General features: G+C 50.2%; 1 protein-coding gene across 1 annotated transcript in view; it reads left to right on the forward strand.

Moving 5' to 3' along the window:
• Positions 1–6,572: 6,572 nt before the first annotated feature.
• Gas6 (growth arrest specific 6) overlaps positions 6,573–27,855 on the forward strand; it is a 31,890-nt gene continuing 10,607 nt past the window's right edge. Inside the window, exons 1-8 of the mRNA XM_038328764.1 lie at positions 6,573–6,834; positions 7,083–7,249; positions 17,385–17,409; positions 19,166–19,228; positions 24,365–24,487; positions 25,121–25,243; positions 26,486–26,608; positions 27,435–27,556. Coding sequence (XP_038184692.1) covers positions 6,756–6,834; positions 7,083–7,249; positions 17,385–17,409; positions 19,166–19,228; positions 24,365–24,487; positions 25,121–25,243; positions 26,486–26,608; positions 27,435–27,556 — 825 coding nt within the window. The 5' untranslated portion in view covers positions 6,573–6,755. The remainder of the gene's footprint in view (positions 6,835–7,082; positions 7,250–17,384; positions 17,410–19,165; positions 19,229–24,364; positions 24,488–25,120; positions 25,244–26,485; positions 26,609–27,434; positions 27,557–27,855) is intronic.

The raw sequence follows: 27,855 nt of genomic DNA on the forward strand, positions 1-27,855 counted from the left end.
AGGCTTTATCTACGGAGAGTGTGACCACCTCTGCAAAACTTCCTGAGTCTACAGGAAAACAGCATAGAACCATTAGTAGACTCAAAGTCGTAGGATACAAGATAAACACTAAATGCTAAGCAATCAGAGATTGAAACTGAAATAAAGCAAACAAACAAAAAAATCCTTGATGGGATGGAGAGATGCCTGAGAGGTTAAGAACGCTGGCTGCTCCGCAGAGGACCAGGGTTCAATTCCCAGCATCCACGTGGCAGCTCCCAAGCTCTAGTTCCAGGGATCTGACGTCCTCTTTGGCCTCCGTGGGCACCAAGCACACAAGACATATACAGACACACATGCAGGCAAAACATTCATATACATAAAACATAATTTTTAAAGATCCACGCTAGGCAAGTTGGTACACACCTATAATGCCAGAACTGGGGAAACGAAGGAAGGAGGATCAAGAGTTTAGCGCTGGATAAACAGCTCAGTTGGGAAAATGTTTTGCTGTACAAGCGTGAAGGTCTGAGTTTGATCCTCAGAACCTATAAAAACATGGTTTCTGAGTCGGGAGGTGGTGGCGCACGCCTTTAATCCCAGCACTCAGGAGGCAGAGGAAGGCAGATCTCTGTGAGTTCGAGGCCAGCCTGGTCTACAAGAGCGAGTTCCAGGACAGATTCTAAAGCTACAGAGAAACCTTGTCTTGAAAAACAAAAACAAAAAAAAGCGGTTTCTGTTTGTTTGTTTTGCTTTGCTTGTTTTTTAATCCAGGCATGGCATCAAATGCTTTTAATTCCAGCTCTAGGAAGGTGGAGATGGGAAAGTCTCTGGGGCTTGCAGGCTAGTCAGTGACAGCCAAATACAAAACCTACTTTCAACAAGTTGGAGGTCTCCTGAACTACACAATAAACCCTACTCCAGATCTAAAAATCACTGAAATAGAATGAAATGCTGAGGAACAGGTCTTGCCGTCTGTACACCACTCCTGGCACTGAGTATTGTAAAATATTGCTGAGATAATCTAAGGCCTGTGTAATAATAAAAGATGCTGACCATATCCACAGACCAGGAGATGGGAGACTGTAAAAATGTTTACTCTCCAAAATGCTTTATAGATTCAATGTAAGCCCAATTAAAATTCAGCATTTCAGGAGAACTGTTCTAAAATTCACATGCAAATGAGAGAGCAGAATAAACTAATGATTTTGAGGAAGAAGGGAACATTTGAATATTCATACTACCTGACTTCAATTATTGCAAATCTACTATCATAAAGAAGGATGGTATTGACCAGGTGTGGTGGCATCCCTTAAATTCCAGCTCTCAGGAGGCAGAGGCAGGTGAATCTCTGAGTTTGAGGTCAGCCTGGTCTACAGGGCGAGTCCCAGGACAGCCAGGGCTACACAGAAGTTCCAGGATAGCCTGTCCTGGGGGAAAAAGGTGTGATGTTAACTTTAAAGAGAAATGAATTGAACAAAACAGAGTCAATAAACAGACCCATGCATGTATGATCAATTGATTGCTGCCACAAAGACAAGAGACCAGCAGTAAAACTGTTGTCAATAAACAATGTTAGGAAAACAGCATACCATTACCACATACATACACACACATGCAGAGTCTTCAGTGTATAGAGCTAGGACAACAGCTCATGTCACCACATACATACACACATTCAGAGATCTCTGCATTGCAACCATTTACTCAGAATGCTGACTCATAGGCCTCTATTAGTCACAATTAATGACCAAATGATTATATGCACCTGAATAAAACATCACTAATTTAAAATGGATCATGTTCCTAAACACATAACTTGCCTTTGAAGTAGTTCCTAGAATAAAATCTTTATGACATCAGACTGGACAAATACAACACCAAAAGCATAAGAAGGGGGTGTTATCTCCAACTTAAGAAGCCTGCTCTTTGAAAGGCAATTCTAATAATAGAAAGAAACACAAGTCACAAGCTGGAAATAATATCTACAAACCACACATCTGATAAGGGACTTTTATCTGGATTATTTAAGGAATTCTTGAAACAACAATTGGAAAAGCAAACATCTCAAACAGGAAGGAAAGAGGGAGGGAGTAAGGAAGGAAGGAAATTAGAACATACACTTCAGCAGAGAAGTCATTTGGATGGCAAAAACACACTAAACCTCACTTAAAATCACTTGTTGTTAGGGAAATTCAAATTTAATCAGCGGGATATCCCTGCATATCTACTAAAATGCCTAACATTTAAAAACTGGTAGATATTGTTGAAGTGTAGGACTAGAACTTTCATGTACTGTCGGCGGGCGTGAAGCGATGCAATCACTTTGGGAAAACGCTTTCTAGTTTCTTTAAAAGTTAAGTGAGTATCTGCCACATGAAACAGCCGTTCTGCTCTTAAGTACTTTCCAAAGAGAAATGAGGGCATGGGTTGCTGAAATGGTTTAGATGTAAAGGCATTTGCAGTCAAACCTGACAATCTGAGCTCAACTCCTGGGACTCGCGTAGTTGGAGCAAGGAGAGACTCCTACCGATTGTAAATGTGCTACACACACACACACACACACACACACACACACGGAGAGAGATGGATTCTATAGGTTGCATATGCACACACGCGCACACACACACACATAGAGATGGCTTCTATAGGTTGCATATGCACATGCACACGCACACACACACACACACACACACACACACAATAAATAATGTTATAAAAAAGTCCAAGCTACCTCCTTAGTCGGCCACTCCCGTGCTGCCTGTGTGCTCTTTCAGTGGGGACCTGGTGACTCTTTCATGAAGCGGCAGCTGAGAGGACTCTGGCACGCGCCATGGCGGAGAATCCTAAGGAAGGAGTAGAGACTGAGAAGAATGGTCGTATTAATCTGAAGGTGGCAGGCAGGTGGTTCTGTGGCACAGGTTAAAATGAAGAGGCAGATGCCACTTAGTGAACTAAGGAAAGCCTAGACTGTGAACGGCAAGGTTTAACAAGGAGCAGATCATTTCATTCAGTATAGTTTTTTTTTTCTATTCTCCCATTTTCCTGTCCCTATCTCATTATTGTACACTAAGTAACTGGCGTATGTGCACAAGAATATTACGATTTCTTTCTTTTTCCTTTTTTAAACTAAATGCCCCGATGTTCTGTTTCAGTTGCTATCAGGTGGGGATGGTTCCGGGGAGAGTGCTGGTTCTGGGGAACCATCCCTCTTTCTCCAACAGTAGCACGCTCAGCAGCTCTTGTTTGTGGGTAAGTTATTTTGTTCTCATGTTTTAACAGAAGAACCCAACAACATAAAATTCTTGCACACTGTCTTCGTCAAGGTTTCTATTGCTCTGAAGAGACACCATGACCATGGCAACTCTTATACATGAAAAACTTTAATTGAGGTGATGGCTACAGCTTCAGAGGTTCAGTTCCTTAGCGTCATGGTGGGGAGCATGGCAGTGTGCGGGCAGACGTGGTGCTGGAGAAGCAACTGACAGCTCCACATGTCATCACTTCATGCACCAGGAAGTGAGCTGCAACACTGGGAGGCATCGTGAGCATAGGAGAACTCAAAGTCACCCCCCCACACACTGGCACACTTCCTCCAACAAGGCCACACCTACTCCAACAAAGCCACACCTCCTAATATGCCCCTCCCTATGAGCTTGTAGGGACTAATTACATTCAAATATAATGGTCGATTGGAGAATTTTAATGTTTTTCATTCATCATTGTAAGATCAAAGATAATTTTGTAACTCTTTTGTACATAGCTGTTACGTGTAGGACAATCTGTAAATTACTCTTGAACAAAATGATCCTAGATAGTTTTCTCTTCAAGTCAGCCGCCTTGTTTAAATAAACGTCCTGTTTAAAATGAAAAAATAAATAAATAGATTTCAGGAGAAATGAAAGCATATCCTCCTCGTATGATAACTTGTGCATAAATGGTTCACTTCACAGCCTATTTTCCAGTTAAAAGAAAAAACGAGTCTGATGTCCACCAATAGATAATATATATCCATACAATGGAATATACTGAGCAAAAATGAAAATATGCTGGTTGAAAGGGCCAAGCAAAAAATGTGTACACTACAGATTTGCTTTTAGATGCGATGCTAGAAAATACAGGAGAGTCTGTGGTGGCGGCAGAAGCTGTTTTCTGGAACATGGGAACTCGGGAGGAGAGACACAAGAAGCAGGACGGATGAGCAAGGGCCCAGGGCACTTTCTGGATGTGCAGTGTCATCTGACTGCAGTGGCATCATGGGTATACACATAGGTCTCAGGTATGTCAAAACCTAGCGCGCTAGCCTGTCCACATATTGATAAGACTATCAAAACCACAAAGAGAAACCAAACATAATGTTGGTTTGTTTCACACCCAGGACAAACTGCTTTGAAACAAAAACAAGAGGTTCACAGCTAATGTGTCCAGACAGAGAAGTGGCAGTGGGGGCAATGTAGAACTGGTTCTGTCCAGTCGCCTTGCTTCTACCCGATCTCCATAAGTCACCCTAGTTTGTTCCTGATGAGAGAAACCACCTGTTTTCCTTCGTAGGACACCCCAGACAGTTCTGACTTTCCGCCGTGTGGGGCTAAGCCATCTGCCCCCCCCCCCATTCCTAGCTCAGGGCACATTGAACATGGAATACTTATCTGATTGTTTCTTACCCACTTCCCATTTCTGCCCTAGAAAACTTTTTTTTTGTGCCAGTAACTTGTTTAAAGATTTTAAAGTGACCACCAAGTCCACTTGGAATGGGACTGATGGAACATGCGACCAAATCGGACTCTCTGAAAGTGGCTGATGGTGGAGGCTGACCGAGGAGCCAAGGACAATGGCGATGGGCTTGGTCTCTACGACATGGACGGGCTCTGTGTGAGCCTTGTCAGTTTGGTTGCTCACCTTCCTGGACCTGGAGGGAGTTGGGAGGACCTTGGACTCAACCTAGTGTAGAGAACCCTGATGGCTCTTTGGCCTGGAGAGGGAGGGAGTGGGGGTATGGGTGGAGGGGAGGGAAGGGGGAGGAGGAGGGGAGGAGATGGCAATTTTTAATAAAAAATAAATAAACTGGAAAAAAAAAAGATTTTAAAGTGACCCCCAGCCATCAATCTTCCACCGCCCTCCACATCTGCTTCTTTCTTCCTGCATTTTCCAACTCAAAACCAGGAAGCGAATGCACTTTATTAAACTGAATGTCTAACGGGAGGCATCTCTACTGGGGTACTCAGTAAAAAGACTGTACTGAGAATGGGGTAGAGAGGACCGAGGTCTGGGCTTAAAGGAGCCAGAGGACCTGGATGACGCCATCTAGTTGAGGCAGAGCTGGCTTTTGGTCATCTGAGCTCTGGCCACACCTGGAAGCCAGAGAAGCCTTCTTTCATGCAGGTAGGATACGGGTGTCATTCAAGTAACTGGAAAAACTGCGTCTCTTCTTCAAAATTCCACGGGTGCACAGGTGGCAGCTGCAGCTGACATGCAGGAGCCTGCAAACTGCTTGACCGCCTCCCATGACCCCGATTTAGAACCCTGGGAAATGGAGGACAGACACCAGAGTTCTATCTACTTGGCTCACAGGGAGTGTGCCCGTGGAGGGATACGTGAATACCCATGACATTTTTGGAACCAGTGTTTCGTCCTAAGGAAGAGCAGAAAATTAATAAGGCAAATATTCTTCCCAAGTGCATGATGGTGTTTATAGGGCTGAAGCAGCCTTGGGAATTTGGGGTGCTCTCTGGCTTCTGAAGCATTTGGCTTTGTTTCAGGGGAGTGCCGTGATTCTGATTTGGAAGCAGGCACAGATGGCTTATCTATTCAAGTTTTAATTCCCTTTCAAGATTATTCCCATGACATTCATTTCTCTGAAATTAACATATTTGTTAACCCCACCTTCAAACGAATGACCTTAAAGAATTCCAGTAATGACCTTGTGTGCTTCCAAGAATCTGGGTTGCACTCGCCCAGCGAAAGGGAGCAACTCCCTATCCTCTTCCCATCAGCATGTTGAGGTGGGGGTGTCTCGGGCAGATTCCCCTCTTGGGGTTTGGCCAGCTGCTGCATAGCTGCATCCTGTGCTTGGTCTGCAAGGTGTGTGTGTGTGTGTGTGTGTGTGTGTGTGTGTGTGTGTGTGTGTGTATGTGTTTGCCTATGACCTTGCAAAGTGTTCTGAGACAAGAGATAAGGAAGCTTTGGCCCTGGAGAACACACAAGGCTGCTTTCAGGGAGTTGTGTGGAAACCAGATTACAGAGGGAATGGCATAGACTTGCACCGTGAACCTCCTTGCCATGGGGAATGACCTCAGTAATTTTCTTTCATGGATTTTAAATCTTTAAAAAAAAATGCGCCCGATGAAGAGTCCAAAAACGATATCTGCAGAGGAAGGTAGAAAACAGCCAAATTGCACCTGACCAGAGCGTCAGATCTTGTTCTCCTTTCATTTACACCAGGATGGCAGAGAAATTTCTTTGAGAATACTGGAGTGGAACTAGTCAGCCAGCGTTGCCTCATCCAGCTCGGCCCCGCCCCCAAAGGCCCCGCCCCATTCAGGCTAGGCCCCACCCGCCCGCCCCAAGCCACGCCCCCAGCCGCAGCCTCCTTGTCGGCCCAGAACCGCAGCGAGCGCCGGTTGCGGCTCTGCTGCCTCCGCCGGGATGTGACCTTCACCGCCGCCTTGCCAGGATGACCGGATCCCCTGTCCCGCGGCATCCGCGGCTCGCCTCAACCTCCCGGGTGCTTTGACTGCACGTTCCCGGCTGCCCGGCTCCCCGGCCAGGGCCTCGCCATGCCGCCACCGCCCGGGCCCGCCGCCGCCCTGGGCACTGCGCTTCTGCTGCTCCTGCTGGCCTCCGAGTCTTCCCACAGTGAGTACCGCTCGGGCCCCCAGACCCCGCCATCCCCTGGAGTGGGGCACCAGGCCTGCACCCGACCTCAGCATCCTGGTGTGGAGTATCCCAGACACCCAGGCATCCGTGTCCCGGACCTCTGGGCTCTAGACGTCACAGTCCCGGAGCATCCCAGACACACTGGCATCATGGTCCCCCGAAACCCCGACCTAAGACATTCCACCTCCGAGTGGGTGCAGGTTGACTGCACACCCTTCTTTCTGCAGCTGTGCTGCTGCGGGCGCGAGAGGCGGCGCAGTTCCTGCGGCCCAGGCAGCGCCGCGCCTACCAAGTCTTCGAGGAGGCTAAGCAGGGTCACCTGGAACGGGAGTGCGTGGAGGAGGTGTGCACCAAGGAGGAGGCCAGAGAGGTGTTCGAAAACGATCCCGAGACGGTGAGCAGGCGCCGAGGTCTCAGGGTGGGGCCTGCGGGTCCCAGAACGCGCGCTTCTGGATATCACAAGTCCTGACTCCTACCCTGCGCAGGTCCGGGGGACCGGGGGACTGTGGAATCCCAGACTGTGGAATCCAGAAACCTTTTCTGGAAGCTTGAGAATCCTTGTGGGGACCGCGCCGCAGCGTGCACCCTAAAACTCTTAGACACCGAGCTTTGCGCCCACCCACCCCCCTTCACATCATCACTCTTGAGCCCCTGCTCCCCTGGTGACCCCAAGTCCTCTCCTTTTCAGGAGCAGGAGGAGGCGTGTCCTTGAGTGGGGTCCACTGAGGCCCATGCGGGAGCCTGAGGGAAGCTGAAGGCCTGTTCAAACTAAACTTTCACTTATTCCCAAAGTAAAGGCACCCGCGGGAAAGGAACACAGTGGTTTGAAACTCAAAGGCTTCTCCCAGGTTGCCCTGTCCCTAAATTAGATTGAAAGTAAGGGGTGGAGCTCCTCTTTGGGTCTTCCTCCAGAGGGACCCAGGGTTTTCCTGAAAGAGGAATTGAAAGATCTCAAGGCTGGAATTGCTTGCAGCAGCACATCCAAAAATACTATGGCTGGAATTGTGCAAAGAACATGCATATGGGGAGGGGGGGGCTTAGGGAAGGACCGGCACCTGCCTCTCTGAGGGCTCTGCTGGCCCAGGACAAACTTCTATTAATAATGTCCTTGGGGAACGGAGCAGGCACACAGCCAACTGCAGCCAGCAGTCCATGTGTGCACAGGAGTCTCCACAGACGGTGACTGTGAGAGCTGAGAGGGCTCATGGGGGAACACACCCCAGATTAGGGCGTGCCGGAGGTTAAGGTCTGGACCCTGAAGCTCTCTGAAGCTCGCAGGCCCCCGTAGTGCCGAGGACCTCCTGTCACCTGCCAAATCAATATGATTTCACAATTCTGGGTTCTGCTGGCATTCTCCTTTCAAAGAATTCTTCTGGGATGAAATAAGGATCACATGATAAAAGGATGGATCTGTGAGAGCCGCTAGGGCCTCTGCTTTGACTCGTGTCTAATCGGCTGGCGGGGCAATCCCTGTCAAAGCTGCTTTTCCGATACCGGCCGGCGTCACAGCTGCTGTCCCCAGAGCTGCTTTGGCACTGCTACCCAGGGTGGAAGCCAAGATCAGGTGACAAGCCGTGTGGCCCCCTCCCCCAGGGTACCGCCCCAGGCATCAGCTGCAGTATAGGGGCAGATCGCTGGTCTTTTTATACCCTCGCCGCTTTCCTGCTTTGATGATGATTGCTCCTGACCCAATGAGTCCAGCTACCAAGTCTAGGGCAGGGCTCCCGGTCCTCGGTCACCTGGGCTGTGGACTTAGGTGGCTGGTTCTGCCTGCTTCCACTCCACCCTCCCATGGAGCTTTCTGCCATTCAGAGTGTGGACAGGGCTTGTGGTGACACGAATTGAAAGCAAGAAGGCCACCGCCCAGCCACAGAATCCCGCCCCTCTGCAGCCTGCCTGCCAGAGCAGACAGGCCCAAGCTGGCCCCTCCTGGCTGCCTGGACAGGGACCTGCTCTTCTTGAGTCAAGTCCCTCCGGTTTTAATTGCTTTTATGTTTTAACAATAATTTTATTTGCAAAGGTGTGAAATGAAGACATGAAAAAGAGTCATATATTCAGGACCCCCCCCCCCAACCCCTTAAAAATGTCTCTTCAGTCCATGGGAGGGTTTTCCCTTTCTGTCTGCATTTGGGTAAAACTCCAGGCTATAGTGCTGGGAAAGGCAGTCCCCTCTGGTTCCGTCACAACCTGTCTCCATCAGGACTTGGCAGACACCTGTTCCCATCAGAGCCATCTAAGAACTGCCCACAGTCCTTTCCCCTTCTGCAGTCCCTATACCCCCACACATGAACTTTCCTTTCATGAGTCAGCTTGCGTGCCTGACCTGTACCTCTTGCCTGTGGTGTGGGGATTTCTAACCCTGATGCCCAGCTGCTCCCTGGCCTCTGTGCACAGAGTTCCAAATCAAAGCTCTCTTGGCTGCTAACACCTTGATCTAGCTGCTAGTGACTTTTTCTTTCTCCTGTTGCCATGACTCTATGGGCAATGAGGCAAGCCTCAGGAATGGATAGGGCTAAGTCACGCTGTGGAGACCTGGTGTCTACCCACAGGGATCTTTGGCTGGAGTCTCCCCTACTCCATACCCTGGGGGAGGCCTAAGACCTGGGCCAGTGGTCCTGCAAGCACCACTCACCTTCATGACCCCGGGAGACTGGGAAGGAACTTGGCTTCCTAAGAAAATGCTAGCTCAGTTTTCCTGGCCTTGAAACGTAGCTCATTTCTTGTATTGAAGGAGACCCGTGAGACCATCTAGACAAGGGGGCAATGCCTGGGTTTACCTGGAACGTTTTGTGTGACAATGAGAAGCTGTGATCTACAGAACACCTGATGGACCAGTTTCTCCCAGTGGTCCTAGAGAATCCTGACTGGGTCAAGCAGAAACCACACATACAGACTGGTCTCGTAAGTGTAATTTTAGGGCAAAAAGGCCAGCCAGGTCTGGGAGTCCCAAAGACCTAGGCTTAGCCGCCTGTATGACTGTACCCACAGAGCAGAGATTTAATCAAGGCACACTGAGAAAAAGAAGGGATCAAAAGGCCCGGTGGCTTCAGGACTGTCTTTGGGATACAGATATGAGCTTTAAGTTTAAATAGAAGGCTTGGGACATGGGGCATGAGGTATACTGAGTCACGCAAGGCTCGACAAGAACGATCTGATTGGTGCTGCTGCAGTTCTGATTCTGCAAAGCGGCCAGGAGAAGTCCTTACTCCTTGCAGGGACAAGGTGATCCTAATTGTTCTCTGGGGTCTCTCTGAGACTCTGTTGAGACCTTTAACTTCCCTTGGGGATCTGGGACAAGATACAAAATGTTGACAGAGCCTTGGTCCTCTTGTCTCTGTGCCTTCAGCCGAGCGGGGGTGAGATAGGTATGTCTCTGAAGCTTTAGACAATGCTTGGGGGATTAGCACGCCTGCCTGCAAAACTAAGCAAGTGACCTGAAATAAAGAGATGGCAGAGGTGCTAGGCCTTCATCCAAGTCCTCTTGGGGACCTAAAGGAGGAGTCAGTGGTTTTTCTGTTCATTTGTTTGTTTTGCTGTTTTGTTTTTTTTTTTAAAGCTTTCAGTGCTTGCTATAGTCATATTCTGTGTCTAGTTAAAATCATTTTGTATTGTATTTACAGTGCTGGGATAGGCAGTCCTGTTGCTCCGAGTGGCGCTCTGGCCAGTTGTAGCTAACACACACCTGAACACCTGTGGCTCCTTACCCTTGATAGGATAGTCATTCTCGGGGCCCTGGGAAGGGAATGAGAAGGAGGTCCTGCCTCCGCCCCATACTGGGTAGGCCTAGGCAGCTGGAACCAATGGGCTAACCCCCTGGAAGGAACTACAGGCTTTTTCTTCCCCCTCAGTGTGTATGCCGAGAGCCAGACTCTTTGTTCAGTTAGGATTTCTTCTGCCACTGGGAGGGAAAGTGTCGGCCCTCAGCTCTCCAGCAAGCAGAGCGGACTTCACGGGACACTGGTAGCTTCTCATTAACTTTCTCCTGGGAGGGAATGCAGATCCACCTCCACACACTTCCTGTGGCCTCCACCCACATTCCTCAGTGGCTGCTCCCCTGTGGTGGCAACCCTGGCCGCTGCTTGTAATCACTGTGTCCCTTCTCTCCCCCACAGCTTCCCTGTTATCTGGTTTCTCTTTTTATTGTTACTGTCCCTTCCGGCCACTTCATTCTCACCGACTGGGTTCCCTGTCCCTGTCGCTAATTCAGAGAGGCCCTGGAGTTGTAGCCCTGCCCCAGGTGAGAGCCTGCGGAATCTCTTCAGTCATTTACCTAATCCTTTAAGGCCCTGTTTCCAGTTTAGGATGTTGGCCTCTAGAGGCTCCTAATCAAGAAATTAATCCCAGTTGGAGCCTTCACGCCATACTTTGGCCCTCGCCTACTGGCAGGAGGACACGCAGGCCTTACAGATGACTGTCACCTGCGACTGTCACCTGTGCTACTTAGGATACAGCGTGCAGCGTTGAAGGGCTCCTCGTGGGTTGGCTGGCTGTGAGGAGTAACACCCCAGGAACCGAAGGACAGCTCCCCTTCCCAGCTGTCTCTTAACTCTCTAGTTCCCTCTCCCTGCCTGCCCATGGGTGCAGTGGCCCCCTTTCTGCTGCTGAACTCAAACCTAGAGGACCATGCCAAAACCATGTCTACCCACTAAGGGCATTTTCCCTAGGTAATGGGCTCTCCAAGGACAGCTTTGGGAAGGCCAGCTCCAGGGTAAGTGGACTCCCCCCCCCCCCCCCCGACTCCATTTCCTCTTAGAACACTATACAACAGGGACAGACCCAGTTTAGGAAGTTTAAGGAAGGGGACGTCCTACCAGGAAAAGAAGCCCTCTGAGACTTGGAATTTGGGCTTTTCAGGCCAGGGCCACCAGCAATGGCCAAACTGTCTGTCACTCTTCAGAGCTGGCCTGGCATAGGCTTGAGCCTGGCAAATGGGTCAGGAGACAGGACCAGCCTCCTAGGGTCCTGGAGGTGAGCTTGGAAAGGAGAAAAGCCCCTCTGGTTCTATGGGCACTGGGTTCCATGGACGATAGTGCTGGGAGTCTACCAGGGCAGAGGTGTTTGGAAAATATCCTTCAGGAAATAGGCAAAGTGAAGGACTTCAAGTCAGAGCTGGGACCACAGCAAACCAAACCCTCCCAGGTTACTCACTCAGTGGCCCTTGGCCAGGCCCGTACTTCCTTCCTGCACAGGGCTGCAAGACAGGGCTCAGGTGAGAGCTGCAGTGGCTTCCGCCATGCAGAGCGCCTGTCTGAGGCTTAGGGACTGCTGTGAGAAGCCTTGTTGACTCTCTGCCAGCACCTTCTCTGCACAGGCTTTGGTTTTGACCTTGACAGATTATAAAGTGTGTTTTTGTATTTTCAAGGGTTTTTTTTTTTATATATATATAGGAACTGGTAGGAGAAGAAGCTGGAAATGTCAGTTATTTTTTCTTGAGCTACATGGATGTGCAATGCATGAAAGAAAACATGTACTAGTCTCCCTGGAGTCCCTTTTAGTGGGTATGCCCAGGATAATGAAATACACATTACCAAACCTGCTATAGATCTAGCTTTGGGAAGATCATAGAGCACACTTCTGGGCCCAGGCTCTCCACTCCCAGGCTCTGTCCTCAGAGAGGGATCAGGGATTAGCTAGCATCAGTGGGCCCAGAGCCCATCCTTGGATAGTCACAGACTACCTGAACCACTTACAGGCCAATTGCTTAGTTGATCTACCTTTAGAAGTTCAGGGTGCCCCCCCCCCCAGAGTTTGAAAGCTCTCCCCGGCAGCTGCACCTCACGGCTCTGCTTATAGAGACTACCTTGGGAGCCATAGGTGGTATTGTGTGCCTAGAATATTCCCCATACGCAGGTGAACAATACAGCTTACACCTTCACACTCTGTGTACAGAGCTGATGAGGTAGAACCTGGGTTCATGTTACATGGAGCCTCCGAGACTCAAAGTTCACTGGGAACTAGCTCTCCATAAAGTCTGTCTATGAAAGCTGAACTGCAAAGGTCTACTGAGGGTCTGGTCTGGGTGTGAGCATTCATGGGGTCTACCTGTGTATAGGTGTGAGCATTCACAGGGCCTACCTGTGTATAGGTGTGAGCATTCACGGGGCCTACCTATGCATAGGTGTGAGCATTCATGGGGCCTACCTGTGTATAGGTGTGAGCATTCATGGGGCCTACCTGTGTATAGGTGTGAGCATTCATGCGGCCTACCTGTATATAGGTGTGAGCATTCATGGGGCCTACCTATGTATAGGTGTGAGCATTCATGCGGCCTACCTGTGTATAGGTGTGAGCATTCATGCGGCCTACCTATGTGTAGGTGTGAGCATTCATGGGGCCTACCTGTGTATAGGTGTAAGCGTTCATGGGGCCTACCTGTGTATAGGTGTGAGTGTTCATGGGGCCTACCTGTGTATAGGTGTGAGCGTTCATGGGGCCTACCTGTGTATAGGTGTGAGCATTCACGGGGCCTACCTGTGTATAGGTGTGAGAATTCATGGGGCCTACGTATGGGTGTGAGCGTCATGGGTGCAGGGCCTGTTGCTGCCTGTGAAAGCAAGTTTTGTGGGGGGCCTTTCTATGCCTGTGAGGCCTGTATTTGATGACAATGCTGTGTAACACGCCCCCCACCACCACCATGAGGAAGTCAAGAGGAGGGCTAGAAGCCCAGATTTTGGTCAGCTACCTCGTTTCTGCTAGGCAGAGATGTCTTCACCTCTAAGAGTCTGAGAGGACTCATAGATCTAGGTGAGAATGATGTTCTACAGGTGGCAGCTGTGTAGAGTAAACTGGAGCCTTCCCAGTTGGGTGGCATGGGGTGGCAGTTGGGGTGTCCTCTTTGTAATTGTAAAAACTGATGTTAGTTCACCTTACTTTGGGCTCAGATGTTTCTCCCTCTTGTTATGCATGCTTCTGACCGTGTCCTCTTGTATGGGTTTTGTCTGTCTTTGGAGCATGAACTGTCTTCAGACTTGGCCTGGTCAGGCAGCTGTTGAAGCTATCTGGCTGCAGTCTGCCAGGTGAGGCCCTCCAAGGCGATCGTCTGGAAGAGTGGTAACAGGGAGCCATGGCTATCATCCCGCCTGGTCCCTGTGCAGGGGCGACAGGGAGATCAGTTCTGAGCGATGCCACTCTTGGGATGCTTCAAAGGCCACTAGGTCCTTCTGAGTTGGATGCTAGGATTGCTGCATCCCTCCAGGAGAAAAGTCAGCGTTGTGCTGGCCTCCAGCCAGACCCCACGGCAGTGCCATGGGGCAACATGAGCAGTGCTCTGTTACCTTTAACCTTTCCATGCACCTGGCTGTGAGGCTATTCCTGGCAATGTAAACAACTTCTCCCCCTCGCTACTTGCTGCCTGCACCCCCACACTTGACTCTATAACACGAGCAGAATTTTGTCATCTAAGTTCTTTCCTGATATTCTTTCCAAACCTGGAGAAAAGTACCTGAGCAGCCCCCACCCCAGTTTTGGGAGCCTTACTCCAGCTTATTCTATCCCTGTCACCTCTGTTCTCATCCATGTAGCCCCTCACCAGGGAGAGAGACAACAAACAGGGACGCCCTTCCCTTTGCAGGTGTGGGGGTGTTCTGCTGGGGACTGTGACTTTGGGTCTGTGTGGAGGTCTGTTGCTCACAACAGTCCTGAACAGGCTTCTAGCCATCCTGTCACCGGCCCAGAATGGCCAGAGGGCTTGTGTACACCCGTGTGCAGTGTGGGGCTACAGAAACAAAACAGACCCTCTGGCCTTGTGCTTAGGCAGAAAACTTGTTTTACCAAGACAATGTATGCAAACCAATGACAGGAGACACCTCAGGCTGAAGAGAACTGCTGGATGGTTCTATGCCAACTTTACCCAAACTATAGAGGCATCTGAAAGCAGAGAATCTCAATTAAGAAAATGCCCCCCATAAGACTGGACTGAAGAGCCGGGCGGTGGTGGCACACACCTTTAATCCTAGCACTCGGGAGGCAGAGGCAGGCAGATTTCTATGAGTTCAAGACCAGCCTGGTCTACAAGAGCTAGTTCCAGGATGTCTAAACCCTGTCTCAAATGCCCCCCCCCCCACCAAAAAAGCAAAAACCTCTAATCAGGGGAAGCTGGGGTTTTTTTGTTGTTGTTGGGCAGTAGCGGCACACACCTTTAATCTCAGCACTCGGGAGGCAGAGGCAGGTGGATCTCTGAGTTCAAGGCAAACTTGGTCTACCGAGCGAGTTTCAGGGCAGGCTCCAAAGCTATAGAGAAACTCGGGGTGGGGGGGGGGGGAGGCAGCTGAACTGTAGACAAGCCTGTAGGCATTTTCTTAATTAGTGATTGATTGGGGGCAAGGCAGCCAATTATGGGTGGGACTACCTCGGGTTTATAGTTCAGGATTCTATAAGAAAGCAGACTAGGCAAGCCAGGGAAGGCAAGCCAGTAAGCAGCACCCTCCATGGCCTCTGCATCAGCTGCTGCCTCCAGGTTCCTGCCCTGTTTGAGTTCCTGTCCTGACTTCCATGGTGGACTACAATGTGGAAATGTAAGCCAGATAAACCCTTACCGACTTGCTTTTGGTTATGTTGTTCATCGCAACAATAGAAAGCCCGGCTAAGACAGAAGTTGGTACCAGGATAGTGGGGTGTTGCTGTGAGAGACCTGACCTTGTGTTTGGGGAGGATTGTGGGAGGACTTTGCAACTTTCGACTAGAAAAGCCACTGAGTGTTGAGACCGCGGTGGGCTCTGTAGGAGCGTGGAAGACAAGACTGTTGAGGGCAGCACAGACAGTGCAGGCCTGGCTCGTGGAGTTTCAGAGGGAAGAGGCTATTGTGGGGCCATGTGTTGTTTTGAATTAAGATCCTGTGGTTCTGGTTAGCTGGGGCTGAAGAGTCAGCTGTGATTAATAAGCACCCAGAACTGCTGATGTGAAACCTTTGTTTTGCTGGGGTAATGGGTGCTGCTCAGTCGGAGCTGAGAAATTAGCTGTGATTGAGAAGAAACTGGCATTACTGAAGTGAAGTCTTCTGAAAAGTGTTTCCTGAGGTTCAACACACACAAGCTGTACTGTGTGCTGGCTGCCGAACTTGGTGTAGTATAAGAGTCACCTGTGGTGCTAGTTTTGAAGGCGTGAAGGGATCGGGGTTGTGGAGAGCAGCTGAGGCGTGTCACTTTGTGGCAGGCTTTCTCCCAGAAGAGAGCCCAGGAGAAGCTATTGGTGAAAATACAGCCCAGTTGCTGCAAAAGACCCCACGTTTTGGAGATTCCGATACCATGAGATGACCATCCAGCAACGGTCGTGCAGTGAGGCAACCAGAGCCTGGAAGACAAGCTGTGTATGCCACAGAGGGCAGAGATGGAGAAGTGGCCCAAGCCCTTTTGAGGAGCCCACAGTTGAGAGATTTCAAATTTTAAAAGGAGATTTTGATTTTTAAGAGTCTGGGTATTTTACATGGACTGAACATTTAATGTGTTAGATTTTGTAAAGATTGGGACTTTTAAAGTTATGTTGTCAGCGTGAGAGCTCGGGAATGAATGGAAAAGGGGAGGTTGTGACTTAATATTGATGTGTTTGTGTGTCTGGTGACAAGGGGTCACTTGTGCATAATAGTTTTATGTCATCTTGGCACAGCTAGGGTCATCTGAAAGGGGGGAACCTTGATTAAGAAAATGCCTTCAAGCTAAGCGGTGGTGACGCACGCCTTTAATCCAAGCACTTGGGAGGTAGAGGTGGGTGGATTTCTGTGAGTTAGAGGCCAGCCTGGGCTACAGAGCGAGTGCCAGGACAGCCAGTGCTACACAGAGAAATCCTGTCTAGAAAGAGAGAGAGAGAGAGAGAGAGAGAGAGAGAGAGAGAGAGAGAAGAGAGAGAGAGAGAGAGAGAAAAGATGCCTCGATAAGATTGGGCTGTGGGACATTTTCTTAATTGATTAATGAAAGGGCACCCAGTTCTTTCCCTGGGCTGGTGGTTCTGGGTTCTATAAGAAAGCAGGCCGAGCAAGCCAGTAAGCAGCACTCCTCTATGGCCTCTGCATCAGCTCCTGTCTCCAGGTTCCTGCCCTGTTTGAGTTCCTGTCCTGACTTCCTTTAATGATGGAAGTGTAAGACAGATAAACCCTTTCCTCCCCGTGTGCTTGGGTCATCCTGTTTCATCGAAGCAACAGAAACCATAACTGAGACAAGAACTCTGTGTCCTTGGGCTGAAACTGGCCTACCTGGGATGTTCCTGTCCTACACGCGTTTTCTCAGGACACGTGGGAGGCACTCTCTATCTAGCTATGGGTGACAGCAATTTGCTTCTTCCTGAAGGTGGCCCGGTCATGCTCTGCAGCCACACACTGCAGTGATCTGCAGAAGCTGAGTCAGCAGAGGCCTCCTGTTCCTTGCTCCTCTCCCTGGCATCCTTTCTGAGCAGGACTTCTAAGTAGCTCTACCGTTGAGGGAGCCACAGTGCAAGGTTTTCTTGCTTCTGGGTTCCTGTTTCCAGGCTTGATTAAACAGTCCTTTTTAAGAGGCCTCATGCTGTGCACGTTAACGATTGCCCTTCTTCTCTTTCTGCAGGAATATTTCTATCCAAGATATCAAGGTAAGTTAAAGTTACTGTTCTGGCTTCATGGTCAGACAGACACAGTGTCTGTTTCGTGTTGGGGAGATCCCATTAGCATGTTACTCCTGGGAGGAGGAAGCTGTGAGGTTAGAGCCATTGGGAGCACATGGGTCAAAACTTGAGTGTGGATTTTCTTTATATACTATCGTTTTATCCCAAGTTGCCTGAGCCTCAGACTAACACTGCTGTTTTCAGATACCTTCTTTGATTCCAAGCCCTGCCCACATGAGGAAGTATGATTGACTGAATGCCCTCAGACTTTCTGGTCTCAGGACTTCTGAGATTATTGAGGAATGCCCTCACCCCCAAAAAAAATTTGCTCCTGTGTGGTGTATTTTATCAAAATTTGCTCTATTATCAGTTAAAACTTGCAGAAAGTTTTTACATAGTTTGATGAACCCATACACTCAGCCCCTGGAGTGGGGCACCTAGTGGCATGGGAAATACCAACATGTTCTTACAAGACAAATAAAAAAATAAGGTTCTAGTCTGGAGGATAGTTAGTTTGCTCCTCAAGAAGCCCTAAATTCTCTGAGCACTGTTTGGTCAACACCCAAAGTACTTTGGATGTATATCGCATGTAAAAAGAGTATGCTTGGGTAAAATGCTGGCCTTCCATTCTAGAAGCACCTTCTTGTAATCTGTATCAAGCAATAAATAGCACAGAGGACCAGTGACTTGCCTGCTGTGACTCTCCAGGCCTGGGTACCAGGATCTTGGCTAGGGGAGACAAGGGAACAAAGAAAGGATAGACACAATTGCAGTCAAGCTGGGATCCTTTGGAGTCCTCTAAGGCAAAAACTGCCACCCAGAACCTCAGTGGGTCTATTAGGCACAACACAAAGGGAGAGGTTAGCTCGTCTCAGTAGGCCTTTGTAGGTGAGCAGTATCAGGCTGTAGACATCTGGGAGGAGCGTGCTAGCCTTTGCTCACACTGATCAATTGTTCGCAAACACTCTTTTCCAAGGAGAGCTTTGCCGTTTCTCTTGATCCTGGCTCATGGGTAATGGCTTTGCCAATTTCCCATGGGTCAGTTGGCCTTGGCATCCTTGGCAAGCTTTGCCCATATCAAAATACACATTCACTCAGGACCTCACTCACTCGGGCCTCTCTGGTCCCTACACTAGCCCAAAGGCCTTGTGCCATCCATAGTACCAAGACAGAGGGAGATGGCGAGCCCATCCATGCATCCTGACTGTGCTTCCATTGTCTTGTCATGTGGTCAATCAACAGTGACCAACTGAAGGACCAGAGAGGGTGGCTACACGCCATCCCACACGGCCATCGTGTACTGTGTGTGTTCAAATGCTGTGCTCCTGGCTCCCTTGTGGAACACACGTGTCTGCCAGGTCTAGTGCCCTGCAAGCTTGAGAGGGCACTAAAGAGCACTTGTACTTTCAGACGGAGGACATTTCCTGCCCGGATCTCTGTGATCTTGAGGTTCAGTTCTTTGGCTGCTGTCAGACGGTGTTAAAGTTCCTGGTGTTCTGTGTGATAGGAGGATGCAGCCAGCACTCACCATTCCTGAGTCAGTGTTCTGTCACCGGGGGGGGGGGGGGGGGGGGGGGGAGTACCTTCCTGCCGTCACCACCAAGTGCTTTATACTGATAGTTAAGCCACCCACTCCCTGAAGACCCATGTGTCCAGGCGAAAAGGAAATGTGTTGGTTGGCACAGACTTGGATACCTGCTCTACCCCAGGGATGACAAGTGATGGTGTTGTCTGTTTCTTTCAGAATGCCTGAGGAAATATGGCAAGCCTGAAGATAAAAACCCGAACTTTCCCCCTTGCGTTCAGAGTAAGTGTCCCCTCAGGTCTCACTTGATGCACATGCTGGGTAGCTGTAGCTCAGCTGTGGTTGGGATAAAGCTGGCGAATGTTCCATCAGCGTGAGACGTTGTCAGGCCCTCCAGGCATCTGCTCCTTGCACACTGCACTTTCTCTTCAAGTAAATCTTGTTTTTTTTTTTTTTAATGATCCATAAATATACTTGCTGGAGGGCTCCAAATATTTCCTAGGGTGTGAAGTGTCCCTGCCTTCCGTCATGCAGGCAAGACCATCTTTTCAGCTCCCCACTTGTGCCTAGAAGTACAGAAATGGCTTCTGCACACTTGCGTCACCCCTGTCCCTAGTCACTCCCGTGTTTGGAGCCCCCTCCAGCGCAAGGGCACTCACATGGCCCATCCCATGTCAGCTTAGCCCAGGCAGGTTGATCAACTTTGAGGTTATTTTGTTTCTGTTACTACAAAAGCAGAATGTTGTCTGGTGCCTCTGTCCACAGATCTGGTTCCTGACGAAGGGTCAAAGACAAACCTACATTCATATTCTACCTTGGGAATGGCTTCTGTGACTCAGGTGTCCTTGTCCCTTTGCTTTTTGTCACTGATTTATTGTTAGGTTAGTTTTGCACTTCTCTCGTTAACTTAGTTCTTGACACTTGATATACCAAGTATGGCCATTTCTTTCCTTACACTTTCTGATTTGTTGGTGCATATGATGGGTTGGTGCATTGATCCAGGGACCTTTGCTCCCTGGGCTCTGTGAAGTTATGCTACTGCTTTGGTTGGTGGCTAATATTGTGGCTTCAGAGCCTCTTATGATATTTTGAATTGCAATGGCACACTGTGGGTGGGACTCGAGATTCTGCCCCCCTGTGGTGGTAGGGGACCTGGAAGAGGGGGATAAGATTGTACCCACCCCCAGAGCCTGTCCCTGAACTGATTAGATGATAAACCTCCTGTATCTTCTGGTGCCAAATATGTTGAACCCATTTGCCAGATGCCTTGCCTGCTCAGGGCAGAGGCTTTGCCACAGCCCCTGGCACATAGCTACCTTCTGCCCAACTGTGCTCATCACGGGTCCCATGGGCATATGCCCCTCATGGTGGCTGTACCAAAGTGCCCCGATGACCCACATATCCTTCTACTGAGCCATGGGAAGACAGGAATACAAGCCAAGCCCACCAGCTCCACAGGCTGTTGCCCTTTGTATCTGGTTCTTTACCCCCATGCCCATGGAATGCCATTGCTTAAACACTCTGAATTCCCATTTTGTGTGGCGCACGCCTTTAATCCCAGCACTCGGGAGGCAGAGGCAGGCGGATCTCTGTGAGTTCGAGACCAGCCTGGTCTACAAGAGCTAGTTCCAGGACAGGCTCCAAAGCCACAGAGAAACCCTGTCTCGAAAAACAAAAAAAAAAAAAAAAAAAAAGCGAAAGTCTTGCAGGCCCCATTCTGGAACTTCCTAGAGAGCTTAGACCTAGCCTTAGACAAGCCTTTGACCAAACAGGTCTCCTGGGAGACCTACACCTCACCTCGTGGGGACTGATCGCGACACTAGCAGCAGCTAGAGTGACAAGGGAGAAGCCATAGGCTAAGCTTACACTCTGATCGCTTGGTGCCAGGAAAAGCTTTGGCATCCATTTCTTTCCTTTCTTACAAAGGATTCCAGGTTCCCTGCCCTGTCCAGTGCGAGTCTCTGACAGACATGTTGCCAGAAAGGTTGCTCCCCATACATTACATCAGGCAGTGGTGGGCGAGTCAGGTCATCAGGATTTTCCAGGGCTCAGGGTTCCTTTCTGGGCCCAGAACAAAAGGCCTAGATTGGACAGGACTGCTGCCCGGGTCCTGACTTGCCACCTGGACCAGCTCACACTTCATACTCTACCTACAGCCACACAAGGAAACAAGGAAAGACTGTTAAGAATAACAGCAGATCTCTGTGAATCCAAGGCCAGTGTAGTCAACAGAGAGTGCTAGGGCAACCAGGGCTACACACAGAGAAACCCTGTCTCAAAGCATAGCAGCCTGCCTGGGGAGTAGCTACCTAGGCCGCACAGTGCCTGCAAAACTGTCCATTCTTTCACCTTTCGGGAATGCAGAGATCTCTGGGTACCTGCCAAGGGTCAAACATTGGACTTGGTAAATTTCCAACAGGAAAAGAAATGACGTGTAGTGGGTGGTATTCCTCTAGGGACAGATGGACAAGGGTTGTGGTGTTGGCTTTGTGTTGGGGGACTCTTAAAAATAACATTACCCCATTGGAAGTTGGCACTGCCCCATCTCTTGGCCTAAGGACAGATTTTGCAAGGGTTGCTGGTATTCTTGGCCAAGTAAACCAGTCCTCATGCCAAATTTGCTAGTGTGTACTTTAGAAATAAGTTTAACCCTCCAACCGGACACTTAAGTGTGCCGGACACCGTATCCTGGCTTCAGGCAGTCTCTCATGAGTGCACAGCAGTTATCGAACAATGAGGACCTCCAATCCTGACTCCTTATATACAGGCCACTCTGACTTTATCCATGCTTAAGGGAAAAATGGCATTTATAATGATCTGCCAGAAGCTATTCTTCAAGAATCTCAAAACTACTTGAAGACTCACAGGCGTGTTATTGGCTGTGGTTTGTGCAAACCCAGCAGACTTTGGATGTAAACGTGGAAAGACCACGGGGGAAAAAAGGCAAACAAATTAGATCGCAGAGCTTCCCTGAGAAGCCTAGACTTGCTTCCCAGGCCTGCTGTGGGCTCGGCACCTAGCCCAGCCTGGCCCGGTACGAATAGAAACTGCCAGCAATGAGGCTGACCTGAAAACCCTGGATGAGCAAAGGAATGCATCTGGGAAATCCAGAGGTTGGCTCCTGCCTCATCGTATGCCAGGTCCTCCCCATCCCTGCCAGGCAGCAACAACCCTCTTTGTCTAGAGTTCAGGTGTAGGAAGCCAGAGGCCTGTGGGGAGGGCCCCCAAGAATGGAGCCAAACCCAAGAAAGGTAACCTGGAAGACCTTTTTGACATCCTGCCAGGACGTCCTCCAGGAGACGTTGGCCAGGGCTCCGAATGCTCTTCTGGCTTGTCCTGACACTGTTTCTGTAAATCAAAGAGGAACAAACACTGGCTTCAGACCTACATGGGCAGCAAGTGGGATAGGGATGCCCAAGAATCAAAACCAGCAATGTGAGTTGTCATGAGATTGAAAATGACACTTCCCCAGCTAAAAGCAGAGAGCTGCTTCCTCCAGGAGGGATAGCTCAGCCTTCCTCCTGGTCCTCAGCTTTTGGGTCTCAGTTTTTCCTGTACTGCAGAGGGCCCGCCTAAGCCAGAGCTTCCCATTGGATGCCAGGCGAGTGAGAGCAGCATCACCTGCCAGCATGGGCATGGGCGGGCGTTGAGGGATACAAGTATGGCTGTTCTCTTGGAGTGCTGGACTACTACACCTGACCCCTGCCCGTTGGTGCAGATCTGGAAGTTGGGTGGCCGATGACAGTGACCACACCTGAGGACAGGAGGGAATAGGGTGGTTACTTTCATCCAATCTGAGTGTGCTGTCTGGAATTGGCCCCATTTCGTACCTTCTAACAGTTTAAATCTAGAGCCAGTCTTCAGGCAGACCTATGTCAAGGAGAAGGAACCAGAACATCACAGAGATGGCAAAATGCCTCTGAGTGATGGGATCCCAGTCCAAGTAGGACACCAGTCTGATACCGTCTAAGCAGGCAGAGACTGGTCAGGGCTGGAAAGCATTACTCTTGAGAGAATCTCAGGAGCTGACCCCAATAGTAGTTATCAACTTGTGGGTCGCAACCCCTTTGGGGGTCAAATGACCCTTCCACAGGAGTCACCTAAGACCATTGGGAAACACATTTACATAATATCTGTAACAGTAGCAAAATTAGTTATGAAGTAACAACAGAAATAATTTTATGGTTGGGGTCACCATAACATGAGGAACAGGACCACTGCTTTAGAGCTGTAGCAGGAGGCTGCTTGTTTGTCCCGGCCACCCAGAACCAAAATAATCACACAGAAACTGGATTAATTAAATCACTTCTTGGCTCATTAGCTCTAGCTTCTTATTGGCTAGCTCTTACATATTAATTTAACCAATTTCTATTAATCTGTGTATTGCCACATGGCTGTGGCTTACCTGCTAAAGTTCTGTCTGGCTCCGGCGGGGCTACATGGCCTCTCTCTGACTCTGCCCTTCCTTCTCTCAGAATTCAGTCCAGTCCTCCCCCACCCCGAGCTCTGCTCCACCCCACCCTGCTCTGCTATAGGCTCAAAGCAGTTCTTTATTCATTAGAATAAAGTTCTTTATTCATTAGCAGTAATCACAGCACACAGAGGGGAATCCCACATCATAGAGCTATCTAGCTGTTGGTAGATAGGAGCTACCCCACCCCCTATCCCATCTAGGCAGACTGTAGATCCTTCAGATGGGGCAGAATGAAGGAACCAGGCCTCCTATGCCCTGGGTCATGCCCACATCTGTTCAACCTCTGGAAGCATTCCTTGAGAACGGGATATAATGATGCTTCTTTCTGGGACTCCCCTAACCTTGGGATTGGGGCACATAACCAGCTCTCACACCCCCACCCAGGGCATAGTCGAGGCTACGCTGGAGGTCTCAGCGGTGGCTCTAAGGCACTGCATGGAGGGAGTTAACATTGTGCCAGCCTGTAAGCTGAAGGCGGAAGCTATGTGGCTCAGCCACCTGTGTGTCCTGTTCAGCTGGCCACAGCACACCTGACTCAATGCCCTAGTGCTGATGTGTGTGTTGGCGGTACTAACGTCTTTAAAGAGCCCTCCTGCCTATTCAGTGGACTCTTCCAGTTCTGTGTCCTGTGGAGAGAATGTGCCCGAGCCCTTCTAGGGGACCTAGAAGGCCCATTCCCTGGAGGCCTGAGCCGACAGTCCCTCTTTGCCTGGCCCAGTGACAGACACCCCAGTAGACCCAGGTGGTATTGCTGGAACTGGTCACAGTGCCTTAAAAGTTCCTCATATTTGCTCCTGTCCCAAGGTGGGGACTTCCATCACACACTTTAGCCTGCTTTGGAACCCCAAGGAGGCCCCACCAGTGGCTCTGACCACCACCAACTGTGTGAGGTAAGACGTTCAGAGAAACCCTGAGTGATTTTCTTTTTGTGTCCTTCAACTCAGACTTGCCTGACCAATGCACCCCAAACCCTTGTGATAAGAAGGGTACACAGCTCTGCCAAGATCTCATGGGCAACTTCTTCTGCCTATGCAAAGCTGGCTGGGAAGGCCGGCTCTGTAACAAAGGTGAGAGTCCACAGCCTCGCCCTCCGGATCACACTCTGCCCCACCCTCTCCTCACCCCCTACCCTCGCCTGGGAGCTCAGCCATACCTATAGCCTGTCCTGGTTAAGACCCTGATGAACAACCTCTTGGGAACCCTTTGCAGGTCCAGGGCGGAAGGCAACAGCCCTGAGGGTCACTGAAACTGCAGGTTCCTAGAGAGTTGAGGCAGCTAGACAGCTGTTTTAGGGCCAGGATTGAAAGGAAGGAAATATCACGTGGGTCTTAGCAGCTAAAGAGCCCTACCTTGATTTACTCAGGTGAGGGTGAGGTGTTAGATAAAGCTACAAACAGGATAACAGAACCTGCCAAGCCCTCCACCCATGGCAGCCTAGCTGCACCCACAGGTCATCAGGATAGTTTTGTTCAGGGTACCAGACTAGGCTGTGTGTAGGTCTCGTGACTACTGAGCACTGATTAGTAGGTCCATTTTGTCCTTCGCCCTGTCCCTTGTCACCTAGAGACCTTCAGAGTTGAGTCTGTGGCTGTCCCCACCAGCTGCAGTTCACAGCTCTCTGGCCCTCACTCCACCTTATCTACATGAGGCCAGCAGGGAAGTGTCCAGGTAGGAGCTCCTCACTCTTTCTTCATGTCCAGATGTCAATGAGTGTGGCCAGAAAAATGGGGGCTGCAGCCAGGTCTGCCAGAACAAGCCAGGAAGTTTCCAGTGTGCCTGCCATAGCGGCTTCTCACTTGCCTCGGACGGCAGGAACTGCCAAGGTAAGTCGCTGACTGAGCCATTGCACCTCACCTGCCTCCCTATCATGGGAAAGGAATAGCATCCTTTGGGGATGGTCGAGTCCAGCATCACCTGCCTCCCTATATCCTGGGAAGGGAATAGCATCCTTGGGGATGGTCCAGTCCAGCATCACCTGCCTCCCTATATCCTGGGAAGGGAATAGCATCCTTTGGAGATGGTCCAGTCCAGCATCATGGCCATGAGTCCCCGTGAGAGCAAGGGTGAGGACCGGGGATGCCCATCCACATTAGTGTTCCCAAGTACCTTCCAGGCCACAGAGCCAGCAAGACAGCCTGTGTGGTCACAAGGCCTAGATCTCCGCAACTGATTGCAGGGACCTCAGCAAGGTGGCAGGCTTCAGTACCTCTGTGCACCTACCGTACCTTCCAGACCCTCCCAACACAGACTCCCTCTACCCTGTCCCCAAGAACATGGAAGCATCTGGGCCCTCCTCACTGTGTGGTCCTGTTTCTACTCAGCCCAGAGAAGGGAGCCTGAGGACACCCAACAAATCTCAGAAGTGCATCTGCCACCTCTTCCTCCTGAGCTGTGCTCCAACACAGATGTACCCAGAGTGTCCCTGAGTAACCGAGACTCACTGGGACTGGGCCACAACTGCCTGTGTAGATGATCCAGACAGCTGTGTGTGGGGTGGGGCAGGGTGAGATTCAGGAGTCAACTCATGCTCTAAGCACAAACCAGATGAGACAAATGAGACAATTTTCCCTCATCCATTTTGGGGGTGGGGGAGTTTTTATTTTCATTACCTCAGCGTTCACATCTGACAATCCCAAAGAATATTCTCAGAAGGTGTGATTGTGTGGGTGTCCTCATAGGTGAAATATGTAGGATATGGATATGGGAATGTCTAGGCCTCCCCTCCTATGTCCTTATTCCGGGAACAGAGGCCCTCTCGTTGTGGCTCTTATCTTATCCCTGGCCATGACCAAGGGACACAGCCCCCACACTTTAGTAGCAGGTCGAGGCGACCTGCCTTGCTTTGTGGATCCCGAGCAGTGAAGTCTACAGTGTCCCCAGTGTGGGTGAACAGCATGCAGTCCCTGGGCCCACTATCACTTGGCACCCACGGTGAAGGCGTCACGCCTTCCTGCTCCTGTTCTCCACCCTCCTGTCTGGGGCTGCTCTCACCCTTTATCCCCAGGGGCCACCGCCACTGTCCCAGACTGATGGGTACAGCTTGGCCTTGCTGGCTTTGCTTACAGATACAGACGAGTGTGCAAACTCGAACACCTGTGGGGATGCACGCTGCAAGAACCTGCCGGGCTCCTACTCCTGCCTCTGCGACAAGGGGTACACCTACAGCTCCCAGGAGAAGACCTGCCAAGGTACCCATGCTGCAGCCACCCAGGTTACTTCTTTGACCCTTAGCCTAGGATACACATGGGTCACTGCCTGGATGTGGGCTGCTTTGCTCTATGGCTGGCAACCAGTGGTCCAGCATTCCAGGAAGTCATTGTACACACATGAGACTTGGAAAAAATCTCAGGATCTCCTGAGAGTCTCTGTGTACCTTTGTTGAAGATGACCCCTCAAGTCAGTCCTGTCTCTTCACTTTCTGCTGGCCCCATTGTGTCCGTATGTGTATGCTCACACAGAGTGCTCTCAAACGTGTGTGTTCCAGTGCATACTCTGTGCCATGTAAACACACCTGCGTGTTTTCCTTTCTCCAGACTTCAGCAGTGTAAGCAAAGATCCCGAATTCCTTAGTAGACTTGGGCTTCTTCCCAGCCCTCTGTGTGCCCGCAGTAGACGGGGAATGATTGGCTTATTCTCTCACTTTGGGGGGCTCACCACGTCCTGAGGGCAGAGACTGTCTCTTCCTATAGTCACACCTTTCTGGGAGTTACAGGAGACTCTTGAGAGATAGCTATGGGAGCCCAGGGAAGGGAGCGTAGAGCTAAGGAGTGGCCTGCCCTGCGCCATGTTCCACAACCCACTCAGACACTTGGTCCCACCATCCCTGGTCGGTCAGTCTGAGCCTAGTCCTTGGACATCTTCAGCTCTTCGTGTCTCTCGAGGAAGCGGGACCTAAGAGACAGGCCTCTGAGGTAGCAGGCTGAGTAATGGTGTCTACAGCTCGTCTCTGGGAAGAGGGGGGTGGCTGAGTGTTGGAGCCTTCCCCATGCCTACCATGGGTCCCTTTGCCCGCAGATGTGGACGAGTGCCAGCAGGGGCGCTGTGAGCAAACCTGTGTCAACTCCCCAGGCAGCTACACCTGCCACTGTGATGGGCGTGGGGGCCTAAAGCTGTCCCCAGACATGGATACTTGTGAGGTAGGTGACCTTAGTGTCCACTAGATGGCCTCGAAGAGCCCCAGTGCTGTGCTTTGTATAGGACCCTTTGCTACTGACAGGTCATGGTTGACTGAAAACTCCTACTGGCTCTCGGGACCACACAGCTAGCCAAACCTCTGTTTGGTGGTGTTGATGAAATCTCCCTAGCAGCTCCCCACTCTCAGCCACGAAGCCTGCTAGTGTAGACCCATGGTGTGATGTGTTCACACCAGGATATATACAGTGCACACGTGCGTGCACACACCCTATTCACTCAGGGCTCTGTATCCTCAAGCTAA

Source organism: Arvicola amphibius, chromosome 4 (assembly GCF_903992535.2).
Source record: "Arvicola amphibius chromosome 4, mArvAmp1.2, whole genome shotgun sequence".
NCBI lineage: Eukaryota > Metazoa > Chordata > Mammalia > Rodentia > Cricetidae > Arvicola > Arvicola amphibius.